Source organism: Salminus brasiliensis, chromosome 19 (genome assembly GCF_030463535.1).
Source record: "Salminus brasiliensis chromosome 19, fSalBra1.hap2, whole genome shotgun sequence".
NCBI classification, from domain to species: domain Eukaryota; kingdom Metazoa; phylum Chordata; class Actinopteri; order Characiformes; family Bryconidae; genus Salminus; species Salminus brasiliensis.
Window position 1 is genome coordinate 21,914,933 of NC_132896.1, and position 17,376 is coordinate 21,932,308.

The window sequence follows — 17,376 nt, forward strand, 5'->3', positions numbered from 1 at the left end:
TAAAAAGGTAAAAAGCAGGCACATACGAAAGCCGATTCAAGAACACCCTGGGAAGAACAGGATGGAGATTGGACATTGCTAGAGGGGATTCACACTGCTGTGGGGAATAACAGCCATCTGGATAAAGAGCAATCTCTGTGGACTCAGTTTTGTTGTTTTAGTTTGCTTTGTCTGTCCCTGCTTCTTCCCTTCTTCTATACCTACTCTATGGCTGCATTTTAATAGCATGCTTAAGGAAACATGCTTCAATATTGCCTAATCTGTGGCCCACAACCTTACTAAATATCCTTTTTGTGCAGAGCTGACTAGTATGTGGATGGCTACCATATCAGGCTAAATAAAAGAAAAAACAGAAACGGAGGAATCATTAAAGTATCATTCACTCATTCACTTATTGACTTTATTACTCAAATCATTGACTCATTCTATTACTCTGTCATTCACTCACTCACCCACTCAGTGAGTTGCTCATTTCCTCAAGAACTTTCCGGCATCTTCAATCCTGACTAAGTCACTCATCTCACTGACTCATACATGGACTCTCTTTTTCTAACTCTTTGCTCCTGAACAATGTGGCTAAAGGGCTTTGTCTTTGGATTCCACCAGTAAGAGCAGGCTGTTGTTTCCAAGGGACATGTCAGTGCTAATGGCCCCTCTTTACCAGACATATGCGACCAGACTGTTGGACACCACTGTGCTAAAACTGGACTTGCAGGCACAGGAGCTGCCGTTACCTTCATGAGCCAGCAGCAGCAGGCACCCGCTCCCCCTCTCTCAAAGCCCCACAAGCCCAGGGGCAAGAGAAGAGCAATGAAGCCTGAACAGAGCCCACCAGAGAGATATGCTGCTTGCCCCCCCCTCCAAAAAAAAAAAAAAAAAAAAAAAACTTTCCCCCCCTGCATTTATCTAAACTTTCTGCCTTCTCTTCCCTCGCTGTCAACTTGCAGTCATTATTTCATTTGAAGGATTTGAGGCCCATTGAGCGAGTGTAGATTCTTCTCAAAGCCTTCCTGCAGGCGAGCATGCGCATCATATCATGAGTGGCACACAGATGCATGAATGCACACACACACACACACCCCTCACTGTTTGTTTTCCATGCAAGAATGGATAGGAGTGGGGTTAGAAGAGTTTTTTTTTTGTTCTTTTCTGACCTGAGGGTGCACTGATGAGCTGCTCATGCATCATCTGAAAACACTGCACTGGAGGATGCTTCCAGTGAAGTAATTAAAAAAGGCACTGCCGGGACAGTTAAAAGTTTGTGCGCTCTCATCGCCGAGAAGAAGCAAAGCCTAAACCATGCCAAAACACATTTTAATCACATTAAAAATGCCAGGCTTCTCAGCCCATTGCAGGTTTTAAAGTCTTAAATTTCTCTAAACCCCCTGCATCAGCAAGGTATTTAAATATACTTTACAATTAGCAGTGGTTCTTTTCATTAACAAGCCATTTTTCTGAGAAGGAAAAACAAGGCATGCAATCAAAGGGTTTCTCCTCCCCACACTCTGGCTGGTGTGCTTCGTTCTCCTTCTTTTTATCTCTCCCTCCTGTGCTCTACACCAGCAATTCTCAGATTAGGAGCTCGTTCGACAAATGCACACATCGTGCTTGCTAAGGTTTGGTCACAGATCAACATGAGCATTAAAAAAAATGGAGAAAGGAGAGAAGGGGGGGAATGATAAATTCAGGTGCAGAACTGCATCATTGCCCTTTCACTTCCTTTCCTCTGAGAGAACACTGCAGAGGCAGAGTACACAGAAAAAAAAAAATGATAAAGCTGGTTAAAAAAAATCAAGTCAACATCTCTCTCGCTAAGTTTTTCTTTCCTCTTCCACTTTTCTTTGCCTAGAGTTCTGATGCTTAGTTTTCTCATAGATTTAGCTGCCTCTAATTAAGTATAAGCATCAGCATGTCCGGCCACAAATTTATCAAATGGTTTATGGATGTATTGTTTTTAAAGTGAATGCAGTCTGAAGTAGTCTAAAAGTAGCTAGCTATGCTAATCCAACATTCCAACAGGCTATTTAACATTATTTAGAGCTACTTGGAGCATATCTAGCTAGCTTTCAAACACAACACAAAATATCTGAGTGTTGTGCACCATATCCAAAGATAAAGAGGGCTTGTGTTTATGGTTGGCCATTTTAGTGATATTCTTAACTACAAAATTACTGAATTACCAGCACAACCCAATGGCATTGTTTTGCAAAACAAAACAAAAAAAAATGTAGAACATCACCAAAAGCATGAGGGTGTGTTTTTATAATGCAGGAATATGGCAGAGAGCAAAGAGCTGACCTGAAGTTGCTGGGCCTCGTGGTTCTCCAGGCCCTCCACTATCGAAGCAAATCTCTCTTTATTATTCCTCTCGGCTGCAATGGTCATGGCTGCCAGGATCTTATCCAGACTAAGAGAAAAGGAGAAGATATCACAGTGTGTTGAAGTCAACAAGCCTCTTTTGTCAGGACATGGGCAGGACATTTGCTTTCAGCCAAGCTGACCTGCTCGTCTAAGCCCTGGTCATTCAGAATGTTTTCACAGTACTTCGGTGCACAATTGATGCATTTATGGTCAGTACAATCACTAATACTGAATGAAATTCTGATGGGCCTTATTTTTCTAAAACAAGTATAAAGTGATATGGGAGGATTATAGTGTGAAGAGAGGAGCAGAGAATGTATGACTGCTTCTAAGCCATATAGTTACTGGAGCACTGATACAATCAGCCCCGACATAAAAATTGCCCATTTAAGGGACGACAAACAATTTTTTTTTCAATCCTTTTATATGCATTAAACAGAGACACAAGAAAGGGTAGTAAGTTTGACACAGTCTACAGGGCTCAATCAGAAACTTTTCTGCTGGCCATCTTACTACACTGACTTTGAGTATGTCTTTCTTGTAACCCTAAAAAACGGACAGCCTGTGAAGCCCTGATCAAATAAGCGTGACCTACATTGGGTGAAAACCAACACAAATAATTGACAGCGTATCTAAAGGCTGTGGTAGTGCTGTAATGGCTAGATGCGGGCATTGTGTGTGTGTGTGTGTGTACATGCAGAGCCAAAAGAGACATGTTCTATAGACATCACTGAGCAAAGCAAGCATCCTCCCATAGCTCACTTCACTTCACTTCGACTTGTCACAGATAAAACTGCGGAGAAGAAGTTTTGTCGAACAGCTAAGTGCAAGATCCCCTGTTTTGTGATCCGGGTGATTAAGTTGTAGTCAGGAGCAGGCTGCGCAACGTCTTTCATGCTAGTTCAAACAGCGCTTCAGAATAAGCTACACCTGCTTGACTCCTCATGCTCGTCTTTGATGTCACGGAGCTGAATATGAGCCAGCACCGTTACATGGCGTTTTGGGGGGTGTTGTTCACTGCAAACTGAGGCATCAGCATTTTCCTGTTCTGCCACTGAACTGAACACCAGACAAAACACATATCACATAAATCAAGACAAATCTACTCATACGCATTTTACTAGCTTAACTTGCAATTTTACGCTGTGCATGCATGTCTGTATGGGAACATCAAATTTTTATTAAATAATTTGACCAAAGTAATTAGTACTATGCAAATGACATAGGGCTAACTGGTGGCTATTTGCTTTCATCTTTCATATTTAGGACTGAATTACTTCATTCATTTAGCCCATAGGGCAGCACTTTGTTCAGTCGCTGGCATTTGGCTAGGCATATATGCTATGCACACTCTGGTTCTTTTACTTCCCTTACATTCAGTGGGTTTGTTTATTTTTCTATCACTAAATGCAGACTTTCTTTGAAGTGCTGCTCTGACTGCCATTGTTATTCCAGAACAGCACTGTGGCAGACGCCATAAAAAAAGAGCTCCCTTGGATTCAATTTATAATCTGTCAGCCTGGCTGTGTGTTCATGGCCAACAACACTGAGCACTTAAATACATTACACAACCCAAACAGCTAAATAAGAACATGCTAACTGACAGACTCAGACACATCTCAAAGCTCCCTCACAAATGCAATATGAGAGCACAAAATGCATTGTGCAGGGTTTCTGACAGGTTGTCTACAAATATATTTATTTAATCTGATTATAAACTATTTTTTCTTTCGCCAAGAGAAACTCACTGCAGCAAAATGGGATGTTATGGCTAGGCTATTATATCAATGTGTATTATAAAAAATAAATAAATAAAAAATAGTATTTAGGAATATTTCGGAAAATTCACGGTCAAGACTGAGTAAATTTGAGTTTCCACATTATTAACAAATATCTGTTGCTGTAACCATGATAATGTTGCTAGATTATAATATGTCCTTGGATTATTGACAGTATAGGGTTGCAACTGTATCGGATTTTCATATGATAACAGTTACAGAAAATATCATGGCTTTACAGTATCATAGTATACAGTATTTCACAGTTCTTCTGGTTGTTCCTATACTATTATTATACACTAAACCATAAAGGTATAAAAAAGTAAGAAATTGGTATTGGTATGTACATGGTATGACAAACATCTTCAATGAAAAAAAACTTACATATTCTCCTCTCCAATGATACAGACAGCTGACAGGATCTTCACAATTTCCGTCATCATATTTGGTTGTTTGGGATCAATAGCCCTTGCCAGAAGAAGCAGGCTTCTCTCATCCCCAAGTATTCTTTGCAGGCCATACTGAAAATTGTCAACAGATTTGATCACATCATTAGAAAATGGACATTTTGCAAGGAATTTTTACTTTAGCTTTAAGTAAATACTGGGATCCCCTAGTGTAAGGACAAATTTAGCCTTTGTTCTCTTAAAGAAGAACCAATTAGGCCAGTAGAAAAAGGATTTAAGACAAATTAAATCAATTGAGGACAGGACTGTGGGGACAAATAATCATAACTTTGCATCTTTATCTTTCTTTCAAGCCGTAAAGTGCTGCGATTCACAACACGATGTGTTCAGCAAGCATACCATTTTTCACCAGTGGAAATCCAGCCAGGCTGTAAAATTATACTCTGCACAAGCACAGAGGAAAGTGTTAGGTAAAATAATGAATTAGGCCATAAACTTAAAGGGCTTGTGTGCACCTGACACCAGTGAACCATTTAAGACTGTGTTAGTAAAGGGGGGGGGGGGGGGGGTTTCAATCTCACTGAGCTCTGTACTCTCAGAGATGTGTAAAGCGCAGCTGAAATGATTTTTTAAGTGGTTAAACATGTCTCTTCTCTCGCAACACTTCTGCACAGAAATAGTTTGACACTTTGACAAGGGCGAGGCTGCTAAATATGAATTTAGTTGGAACCATCAAATCGTTAACACACCTTATTGTTCATGAAGGCTTTGAGGCACTGGATGAGTTTGTGTTGGTTCTTTTTGTCGATGTTCTCTTGTCTGGAAAGACAGTGATAAACACGTGTGTGAATGAAATTGTTTTGCACAATGGAAATTGCTTAAGAGTCTGAATATGAGACTCAACAAACTTACTGTTTTTTGTCAAGTAACCTCTCCAAGGCATCCAAAAGCAGTCCAAGACCCTCATGTCCAAAGTTATTCACCCAGCTGAAAAACAGTAACAGGAACAAAAAGCAAAGAATACAATCAGAATACACTTAATAATGGACATGTCTTGAACAGAAGGAATCAGACAAACATTTTCATTGGCTTTTGTTACACAATGATGCTTGGCATGTTTCTCTATATCAAAGCCACCCCAAGTGATCATGTGGAACAGTTCTGGAAGACACATACAGCAATATAAACTGTGATGTGGCCTTCCACAGTGATATCTTTCATGATCTGATCCCATTATGTTTGTTATAAACACAAAAATAATTTTCCCATATATATATATATATATATATATATATATATATATATATATATATATATATATATATATAGCGACATGGAAAACCTGCCAGAGAGGACAAGACGCAGAAACTTTGAGAAAAGTTGAATATCACAACAACATTATTCTTTCAGGCAGACCCTGCAAAGAAAAGTTATCTTGGGCATTCTATTTTTTTCACCTCCAGAAATTTAGTATTTTCAGACGGCACACTCCTTTCCCTTGGGGGCCCTGAAGGGTTCCTAAATTAAGCTCTCTGAAGAACCTCACCATCATTTACGCAATAACAATAGTTAGTCTTTACATATGTTTTAGAAATGCCCCTCTATGCAGAGTCTCAACGATCTCAACGATCCCCCAACCCTTTAGTATAATGATTCCTCACAGCATTCCTCCATTTCACACAGTACTCTTCGTTGCTTCTCCTGATTATGCCTCCTGGGCTGAACAGAGAGGATATTTTACTAATGAACACAGGGTTTGAGTGTTTGTGACCACTCTTCAATTCAATAATCAAAAACAGAAACTAGTTGTCAATCAGTAATCGGTTATGAGTGTCCAAAAGAGGATTCAATGTTTGATGGTCCCTCAATAGTTAACAGTCATGGAACTTGATCCTCTTCTACAGAATACCGTATCATAAATTAAGTACAGACAATGTGAACATTTAAGAGCAATCTTTGGTTTTGTGTGACATGTGAGCTCCCTTTAAGCAGCATGTATAAGCCATACACTCTAGCAAGAAGTTAAAGCAAGGTCCATAACAACCTAAATAATTGCCTACAAACCACCATGTATCTGGAGAAGATAAATGATCCGTCATTAAGAGAATGAGCATTGAGAGAGTCAGAAAAGAGGAGGAGCCCAGCTCTGTGATCGCACTCAAATTATATCATTAACTTCACGTTGTCTTAGCGCTACACTGGCAATAAAGCAAAATACATTGACCAATTTGTTGCATTATAGACCCATAAGACTTATAATGATTTATTCTTTTCCTCGAACAATGATTGTGCACAATAATCACATGCATATTAAAGTCATTTGTACTGACGAGTTCAGTCACAGAAGACCCTCAATTAGGGCCAGCATGTGAATGCCTGGGGCTGTGCAAGGGGGTAAAGTGTGCTTTTTCACAGTTTTACAATGAAATTAGCACAGAATTATAAACACTCCAAGGCTCACAGTGCCATTACTCAAAATGTATTACCAGCTAACCAAACCCAGTTTGTAACTTATTAGGGTTATTTGCTGTACAGTACATTAAAATGGCCCGTTTTGTTAATAAAACAAAACATAAGTGTTCAAAATTTATAACTGTCTGTTTACAACAAGCTTACAGTTTAATGTTTCGTATTTTGCTCTCATCACAGCCCCGTTGCATGCAAACACAGTTAGCTGATAACTAAAATGAGATCTTCGAAAGCAATCTCTTTCTGCACAGCGCAATCAGCCTGTTATGTATACTACTGCAAAGCGAGTGTGGAAGTGGCAGGAGCAAATGAGCAATATTAGACAGCTGAGTGAGAGGAAGATAGAACATGAGAGTGACACTGACAGAGAGGATGAAGAAAAAGGGAGAGAGGGAGGAGTGGGGGGCATTGACTGAGGAGACATAATTGACTAAATCCAGCAAATCAGGCTCCGTTCAGTGACTACTGCAGATCTAAAGGTATTGGTTGAGAGATGAGCCTAAAATTTCAACACAAGGACCTTGGATGAAGTTTTAGATAAGCTGATCTCACCTCAGCACCATCGCAGCCTGGTCGTCAATAGACACAGGCACATCCAAAAGACATTTAACATGAGGAGAAGAGACAGAGACCTTAGCCTAGCTTTAAAGTGTTGTGAAGTTACACCTGAAGGTGACATAATTGCCATTCTGAAAGCAGATGTGTCTCCACTCGATTCTTAGGCAAGACGAAAAACGACAGGGGGAGAACCTTGTTGTAGGTAAAACTGACGACAGGGATCTGACAAAGCTACAGACACCTTCCTGGTGTTTTTTTTCACAGGCTTTTATCACTCTCAAAGTGTGACTATCGCTCCACAGCTGAGAAATGGGACAGATCAGTTTGTTTTGATTAGAGCCAAAAGCTGACACATGCTGCAGACTCATCAGGTTAACAAGTGTCCATTCAGCTTGTCGGTCTGCCTGCCTATGTCTCTTTCTGTGTACAGTAATAAAGGCCAGCCACCTCAGTCCTTTTCATCGATCTCTCTCTCTCTGCCCATTGTAATGGAGTAAAATTCATGCATCACCAGATCAGCTCATGCCATGCACCCATGGTTTTTATTTAGACTTATTGATGGAGATAATCATATATTTATATCATATATAATCATATATTCAATATTCATGATCTATTTATTGTCTTTTAATGTACAGTAATTCTGCACGTTTGTAGCATTTACACTGTATTTATGCAGAACACTATAAAAACAGATTCATGCATGGTGGCCTGGTCTTTGCTAAACAATAGCGTTCCAGTATATTTTCTGCATCACAGCCCAGCACAGCATACAGGAGATAAAGTGTTGCTTCAATTAAGATCACCCAACCATTTAGCTAATGAAGTGATATGAACTCATTATCAAGCAAATCAACCATAGCAGCCAAAAGTGTTGTGTAATAAACATGCAGATTCATACTGAACAAAGATTGCATTCACTATATATATATATATATATATATATACACACAAAAAGTATTCATACCCCTTGAACACATTACTTTTTTTCGATTTAGTAAAGTCTTACATGGCACCTTTGGCTGCAATTACAGCTGCAAGTCTTTTGCGGTATGCCTCTACCAGCTTTGTGCATCTATAGACTGAGATTTTCATCTCTTTGAGATTTTCAAGGTTGATGAAGAGGAGGTTAGTTAAGGAGAGGTAAAAGGGGGATGAAGGTGAGGGCACTTGGAGTATCAACATTAGGGGGGGGTTAATGGTTATCACACCACAGATGATTATCGGTATGACCACTCTTGTCACCTTTTGAGGGTTATTTGAAAAATTATTTATTTCTATTTAATTATTTGAAAGGTGAGAGTGACCACTTCAAGCCGGCAGACAAAGGGTAACAAAAGGTGAGACAAAGGAGTAAGATGGCCATTTGCTAAGTTAAAACCACATGAGAGTGTGTGTGTGTATATATATATATATATATATATATATATATATATATATATATATATATATATATATATATATATATATATATATATATATATATAGTGTGGAAAAAAGTATTTAGTCAGTCACCAATTGTGCAAGTTCTCCCATTTAAAAAATAAAAGAGGCCTGTAATTGACATCATAGGTAGACCTCAACTATGAGAGACAAAATGAGGGAAAAAATTCTGAAAATCACATTGTCTGATTTTTAAAGAATTTATTTGCAAATAATGGTGGAAAATAAGTATTTGGACACCTACAAACAAGCAAGATTTCTGGCTGTCACAGACCTGTAACAACTTCTTTAAGAGGCTTCTCTGTCCTCCACTCATCATACCTGTATTAATGGCACCTGTTTGAACTCGTTAACAGTATAAAAGACACCTGCCCACAACCTCAAACAGTCACACTCCACTATGGTGAAGACCAAAGAGCTGTCGAAGGAAACCAAAAACAAAATTGTAGACCTGCACCAGGCTGGGAAGACTGAATCTGCAATAGGCAAGCAGCTTGGTGTGAAGAAATCTACTGTGGGAGCAATAATCAGAAAATGGAAGACCTACAAGACCACTGCTAATCTCCCTCGATTAGGGGCTCCACGCAAGATCTCAGCCTGTGGGGTCAAAATGATCACAAGAACGGTGAGCAAAAATCCCAGAACCACACGGGGGGACCTAGTGAATGACCTGCAGAAAGCTAGGACCAACGTTACAAAGGCTACCTTCAGTAACACACTACGCCGCCACGGACTCAGATCTTGCAGAGAGTTTGCTAGAGAGCATTTGGATGTGTCGTTGTGTTTGGAGGAGAGTGAATGCTGAGTTGCATCCAAAGAACACCATACCAACTGTGAAGCATGGGGGTGGCAACATCATGCTTTGGGGCTGTTTCTCTACAAAGGGACTAGGATGACTGGTCCGTGTACATGAAAGAATGAATGGGGCCATGTACTGTGAGATTTTGAGTGCATACCTCCTTCCATCAGCAAGGGCATTGAAGATGAAACGTGGCTGGGTCTTTCAGCATGACAATGATCCCAAGCACACTGCCAGGGCAACAAAGGAGTGGCTTCGTAAGAAGCATTTCAAGGTCCTGGGGTGGCCTAGCCAGTCTCCAGATCTCAACCCCATAGAAAACCTTTGGAGGGAGTTCAAAGTGTTGCCCGCCGACAGCCCCAAAACATCATGCTCTATAGAAGATCTGCATGGAGGAATGGGCCAACATACCAGCAACGGTGTGTGCCAACCTTGTGAAGACTTACAGAAAAAGTTTGACCTCTGTCATTGCCAACAAAGAATATATAACAAAGTATTGAGATGAACTTTTGTTATTGACCAAATACTTATTTTCCACCATTTTTTGCAAATAAATTCTTTAAAAATCAGACAATGTGATTTTCTGGGGTTTTTTTTTCTCTAACCGAAGGTTCTCACACTACCTGCTGATCTAATACTCTGACCTTGTCTCTCGTCCACCGCTGACTACTTAGGCAGACTTTGTTATTGTATTTGGACAAGCTCTGAAGTGTTGTGTCATTGAGTGCACTCAATGAGAGCAATGCCTTTCAAATTGTATTAGGGCTAAGCCATGGACTGTCCCATTCGGCTGCCTGTGGCCTATTCACTGCTGCTCTATTCCACTTGAGGCCCTCTGCTCTTAGCGACAAATTGCTCTCAACATTACAACCCACAACTGAGCATCAGAGCATTTATTCACTGACTACACATTGCAGCAGAAGCTCTTTTGATGCTCATGACATGATATATTTATTTATTTACTTTTTTTTTTATAGTGATTTTACTGGTGTCTACTATTGTGTATTAAACATCTTACCCAAGTTGTGGGGCTGTTTTATCTATAGTATCGGCCAACAGTATACAGTATTTATACAGTATACTGTACATGCAGTATTTATATACAGTAATTTAAAGAAAAAGTATATAATACAGTATTTATTTGCAGTATCAGCCAACAGTCACCATTAAGAGACTCAAGATTGGGGGGTATAAAACCTTGATCAGGACACACGTAATCTTTTCACACATGCTTAAGGAAGGTCTGCAATACAACAGTATGTCTGAACAACCACCACCAGTTTTAACTTTTGTAAATATGTAAATGAGGACTGACACAAACTGTGGTTAAGGGAGCCATTTTATGTGAACCTATTACTGAGTAAGCCTTCTGTAGTTTTGTAATTAAAATTAGATTAAAACTTATAAGATAATCATTTATAAATCAACAAAGTTGGGGCCACAATAAACAATGTGACATGCATACCAATTGAATTTAATTCATCACACTTTAATCCAAAAGAAGTAGAAGAGAGGCTTTTCTCAGCAGTTTTCATGGGGATGAAGTGACTAATGTTTCAAGTATGTGTCTTGATATCAAGTAATTTAGCTTCCTTTCGACTCGGATTTCTGTTATGTTCATAACAAGGCAATCATGTTTCTCCTTCTACAATTCCTCACACCAGATGAATAACTGGAACAAAAGCAATGTTTATTACATGGAAAGCAGGCTAGTAACGGCATTCAGGCAGTATGAAAATAAATGGCTAACTGCAAATTGAACAGCAACAGGGTGCATGATTGACAGGCAAGCCATACTATCCCTGATCACAGAAAAGCAACAAAGGCAACCATGACATTGCATTTATGAGAGCTGGACAGGGGCTAAAGCCTATGACATGCTCTGAGGACAATATTCCTGGTGTCAGCAGCCTATGATGTGATTGCTGCTCTCCTCAAAAGACAAGCAGTGTGCTCCATTCAAACAGCCACCATTTCCCTCTAATGACATTTGGATTCCAGTAGGATTCCGAAGGTGACTGCAATGATTGCACATGAAACCACATCAATGCCAGCTCTGCTTTCTTTTGGAATTGGAGGTTGAGGGGGTGGAGGCTGTAATGTCAAAAATAGCTGAACACAGCAAACAGGTGCATGCACATGCAGGAACATAAAAAGAAAATCAGGATTAAACCAAGAGGACTGCAGGATAAGGACTCTAGCCCTTGCCAATTTGAGTGTGTCAAATCACTACACTACCTAGACACACTCAAATGACTCCCCACAGAGCACAAAACACTTCCTCTATTTTCTCAAAGACAGCACCAAGGCTCCTTGGCTCAGTAGAGAAAGTCATGAAGAAGCTGCTAGGACCCCCTCAGAGTGATGGATGACTGCTACGTTAAATGGCACAAAATGCCATAGTAGGTATGCAACATCTACAGCAGATGTAAATTCAGAAAGGATAATTTATTACAACAGGAAAGGGATCTATGGATCCCTCCTCTGCACTCCAGCTCCTTTTCAAGTTGATAACCATGAATCACAGTATCACTCTCTGTAAAATAATATAGTCTTTACAAGGAAGCTGACCTGAACCATGCAGCTAGAAAGGTCTTTAACCTAATACACCAGGAATTATGAATATTTCATCCAAAAGTGTCAATATCTGCTGTTTCCTCACTCATTCCTTATGCCAAAAGCAGGTAGCTGGTGATATGGGTAAAATATGTGATCACTTCATATTCTGATGACTGTGCTACCCCACACACACATACAAACCAAGGGCTGCAAGTGCTCACCACTACAGAAGCCTTTCTTATCAAAATCATATAAAATTGTCCAGACTTTTTTCTCACACCCCCAATACCACAGAATATCTAACTAACAAAGTAGAGCATCACAATTTCATAAAGGTGAAGAAAGATAGATAAATAGATATACATACATACATACTGTCAAAACGAATAAAACAGAGAGAGCAGGATTGCTATCATTTGGCCTACAAAGCTATTTACATTCACACATGCAACATTGCACACTGGAACTGGATACCACCCTCATGCCATCATGGCAGTCATATGAGCTTTTGATCTGCCTGTCGAAGCAGCATATGTGTAGTTCTCAGTTTTTTGGTCTTCCCAATTGAATATTTACCTCCACTGTTCCCCTAATCAATAATTTCCTAATAACACTCCGCAAGCCGAAACTCTAAGCTATCTTCTTATAGCCTTCCACTGCCTTGTGGGAATATATTATGCTTGTTCTCTGATCTTTTAAAAGTGGCTTACAATAGACCATGTCTGATGAGTGTTAGTACATGGCTTGTGGAGTTGAGGAGCATTTAAAAAAGCTTGGATATTTAATTCAGGTGACAGTTCTCAATTACAATTGAGAACTACAATTACAATTACTAATCATGGTCCTGGTCATGTTGTCAAAAAACAATTTGTGCCTCCGCAATGCTTAAGGTGCCTAAACATTTGCACAGGCCACATATGACAACTCCCTAACTGATTACAACTGATTTTTTGTTTTCCTTAATCCCCCACAGAGTACAGATGTACAGAGTACAGATATGCCCCATATCAAATGAGATATGATAACTGATAACGTCCTTTACAACTTGAGAGAAATGTGCTTGACCTATAAAGTGTGTCTAAAATGTCCTCTCTCCTGACCTTGATGTAGTGAAAACTGGCTCTTACTTCTAAATTGAGTCACACACAGTCAGAGAAAGTCTATACAAAGAAGGCGTTTGCCTATTCATCACGTCAGAATTATTGGTATTCATAAGAATAACATGTAAATTTAAAATCTTTAATCAAATAGTTCTGGATGCATTTCATGACATTACATATCAGATATTTTCAACCTGCATCAAGCATGATTAGGCTGCAGACAATGCAGTTGGACTTCAATTATTAATGATGGACAGAGGTATCTAGCTAGCTGGGCATTAAAAATGATAAAAGTTAAAGTGTTGTACCCCGACTATAAAGCGTGTTTGCCAGACCAAACTGGCACCTTTGTGTCTCCCACCAAGTAGGGGTAGCTAACATTTATCAGCACCGAATGAACACTTCCCATAAGCAACTCTCTCAGGTCTTAATGGCAGATACAATACCCTTCGCATTTTGTGAAGAAATGGCAGTGACCGAGCATTATATATTTGGCTCAAGTCTCTCTAGTAGGAGACTAATATTCTGACTAGGGCTGAGTGATAGTTTATTACCAAAAGGCTAGATTTTTTTAACTGTGTCTAGGGTACCAAATAACATTTATTTGGGCAGGAAGTGCTTACTTGCACCACAATTAGAGGACAAAAGTATGCACATCATCAATCATCCTTCAACACTGGGCCTAGACAGTCATCCAAATAATTTCCATTCTAGCATGTTCAGTTGTAAATTTAAGAAGTGTATGTCAGATATGAAACATGTTTGGTTAATCGACTGCATTTGTTTTGTTTTTTTTCACCTTACTGATTTTTCACACCTCCTTCCTTTAAGAGAGTAATTAGCAGCCGGATGAATCTATGGCATGACTACCTTAATAAAAACACCATGTGCTGTTCTCAAACACTAGTGTGTCTACATCAAATGTGTTTCACAAATCAACATGGGGAACATGGGTATATTTTTTTCCACATACAAATTCACAGTACTGGCATATTACATTACTTGACATCCTCTCCTAACTCTAATCCAGCTCGCATCAGAGTAAACCAACTCATCCGATCACTTAAAAATGAATTTATTGTTTTGAAACACTCAAAACTGCTTACTGGTGCCTGCAATCCTGCTGGCATTGACATACCAATATTTTGCACATGCATGGCATATATAAGAATTCTAATAATCTGAATTAGTGATAAGTAAGAAGAAATGTGATTATTAAATTCTGTAAAAGCTGGTTTTTTCCTAAGAAATTTAGAAGACAGAACTTGGCCATCAGCAAATATTTCATTAAACATAAATGAAAGACAGCTTTTAGAACTAAACAACAGCTTTCACCAAAAGAAGCACAGATACTCCATCTTTCTTTGTAGTGTTTTGTTTAAAAGAATAAACAGATGCCTGGTGAGGAACTATCAGCACTTTGTTCTTTCTCTTACATTGTCTGGAGAGCAGTTATGGAGGCAATGAATGTGCTGCTGAACTGCTCCCTTTAAGAAGAATCAAGTCTTCAAAGACACAAATAAGCCTGTTACCTCCAGTGTTCGTGGCTACAGGCACTCCTGATAGATACATAAGCACAGCAGGAGAGCTGGTGTTTTCAATATAGCATCTCTCTCCACTATTCCTACGGCCATAACCCCTGAGCCATTAGTGCTGCACATGCAGCATATCCAGAAGAAATTGCAGGAAAGAACATAGCAGTCATTCCATGACGATCCAAACATAATGAGAAGTGGGTTATATTTCTTTGCCATATTTCCTGCTCTAAGATTTGGCCCTGTAATCACAGCAGGGATTTTAAAAGGGGAAGACACTACACTGACAGTAAAAAATAAATAAATAAATAAATAAATAAATAAATAAATAAATAAAAACACCCCTTGGAGTTGAGGCTTTTTTGTATATTACTGCGCAGAGACTGATGAGAAGTCGGCGCATTCAACTTTCTAGAGCCGTCACCACAGTACAGGGTGAATATGAGTGTAAATGTCAGAAAGATGACAAATCTGTTGAGGACTGAGCATGAGTGGATGTGAAGAAGTTGTGGAGTTATGGATCCCTTCCCATATTGTGTAACTAATTCTCTATGCTTCAACAGTACAGCCTATGGCATTGTTTTTAAAGTAGAGGGTAAATAAAAGCCTAAAGATTACACGCATGCCGGAATTCTGCTTTATAGACACTTTAAATGCACTGACACTTTTACTTAAAAATGAGAAATACACAGACAGGAGGAAAAGCTAAAGTATTGAGACAATTATTGAGGCAGTGTGTGCTTCAGGCAGCACCATCTGTGAGTAGTTGTATGACGCATTTAGCTCCACACCTGTGAGGGACTGCTGGGAAATGAGGATCCTCACTGGCCCACAACCCACCTGAGAAGCCCACCAGGTGCTCAGTCCAGCCAATTAAACTATTATGAAAACACAGGCCAAACAACAGGAGGAGATCAGCACTAAGCAACAGTAGCACCAACCTCCTTACAGAGTCCCCTTTCAATTTGTATTTTGCTGATTAGACTGGAAAAAGCATGTCTTACAGAGAAGACAAATATATGCTATGCTCTTAATATGCTCTTTAACAAATACATCTTAATCATTTTCATTAGCGCTTTAATATTCTGCATGGGTCCTGATGGACAAACAATGAAAATAAATATGCAAGTAAACATAGGTTTTTTCTCCAATACAGTGAATTTACTTTCTAAAGGTCATTGTCATATCTTACAACTTTTTGTGAAATTTTTTGTGAGACCTGACATTATGCGAAGTAAAATCATGGAATGTCAGTAAATAGCCCTGAAGAAAACCTCAAAGTGCAAAACAGTTTTACCAAAACAGAATTAACCAAGAGGTTTAACACAAATTTGTCAATAGCAAATGGCAGATCCCATTCATTTATCTTTCTATGCCAAACAAGTCTAGTGATAACAGCACTCAAATACAGAGCTTTTCCCATCATACTAGGCCTTTTCCACCTGCCAAATTCCAGCTTTGATTAATATGGAATAGAGCACACTGCAGAAACCATGATTTAAAAGTTATTCACACTAAAATATTTGTTGGAGAGGAGAGAGGAGATAAGGTTTGACAAGACTCATGAGTAATTGCACCTAGGAAAGGCGAAGGAACTTGGGGTCATTTTCATCACAAATTAATTTCCATTCAGCATGCACTGTGGTTTTACGTCCAAACATTTCAAACTGGTAGGCAGTGTAGTTTGAAATACGACCAGGGTTTATGGAGAAGACTTTGGTCCCTGAGGACTTCAGCTCGAAGCAGACACATAACTTTTTGGCAGCTGTGTTATCTGTGTGGGATTACGAGTACTGATGTTTGCACTTGTTGCTGGTTCCCTGACCTAAAAAGACTAATTTCATCTCATGCTGGATCACCCAAACTCCTCTTGAGACGCATCAAAACTTTCTTGAGAGCAGATTGCTTTAACAAGAGGAGCAAAGTGAACAAACTCAAAGTACACGTGTAACAAAGTATGCTGTCCAAAAGTAGGGAGGGCTATTAAAATGGCAGTGCATTTTGCTGCTGTTTTTTGCATGGTTATTTTAGATACATAAAGCCAGAACACTGTAAAGGTTACATTAACATAGTGTTTTCAGAGCAGAGGGCACAGGCTCACAATATTCCTGTGTGTTGTGATCCGTGATAATTAACTCTATTTATAATAATTGAATAACCTTGGCAAGCTCGGAAAATGCTCTAACGGGGAGGGGGTAGAAGGAGAAAGACATTGACCCAGTAGTGAAGAGACCCAAGCATCGTGCATCGTGTCACACCCCAGGGTGCCTTTCTCCCGCCAAGGTTTGGCCTTCTGTGGGCAGGCGAGATGGAGCTTACTTTCCCATAGTTCACCCCCACCCCCCCCATATGTTCCCAAGTTTAGCC

At 39.5% G+C, this 17,376-nt stretch overlaps 1 protein-coding gene across 8 annotated transcripts in view; it reads right to left on the bottom strand.

Annotated features, from left to right (window-relative positions):
* diaph2 (diaphanous-related formin 2) overlaps positions 1–17,376 on the bottom strand; it is a 395,960-nt gene that overhangs the window by 287,874 nt on the left and 90,710 nt on the right. For all 8 annotated transcript variants that reach the window (XM_072664160.1, XM_072664155.1, XM_072664157.1 and 5 more), the window contains 4 exons: positions 5,459–5,533; positions 5,296–5,365; positions 4,524–4,660; positions 2,299–2,407 (listed from right to left, as the gene is read on the bottom strand). In XM_072664160.1, the coding sequence (XP_072520261.1) occupies positions 2,299–2,407; positions 4,524–4,660; positions 5,296–5,365; positions 5,459–5,533 (391 nt within the window). The remainder of the gene's footprint in view (positions 1–2,298; positions 2,408–4,523; positions 4,661–5,295; positions 5,366–5,458; positions 5,534–17,376) is intronic.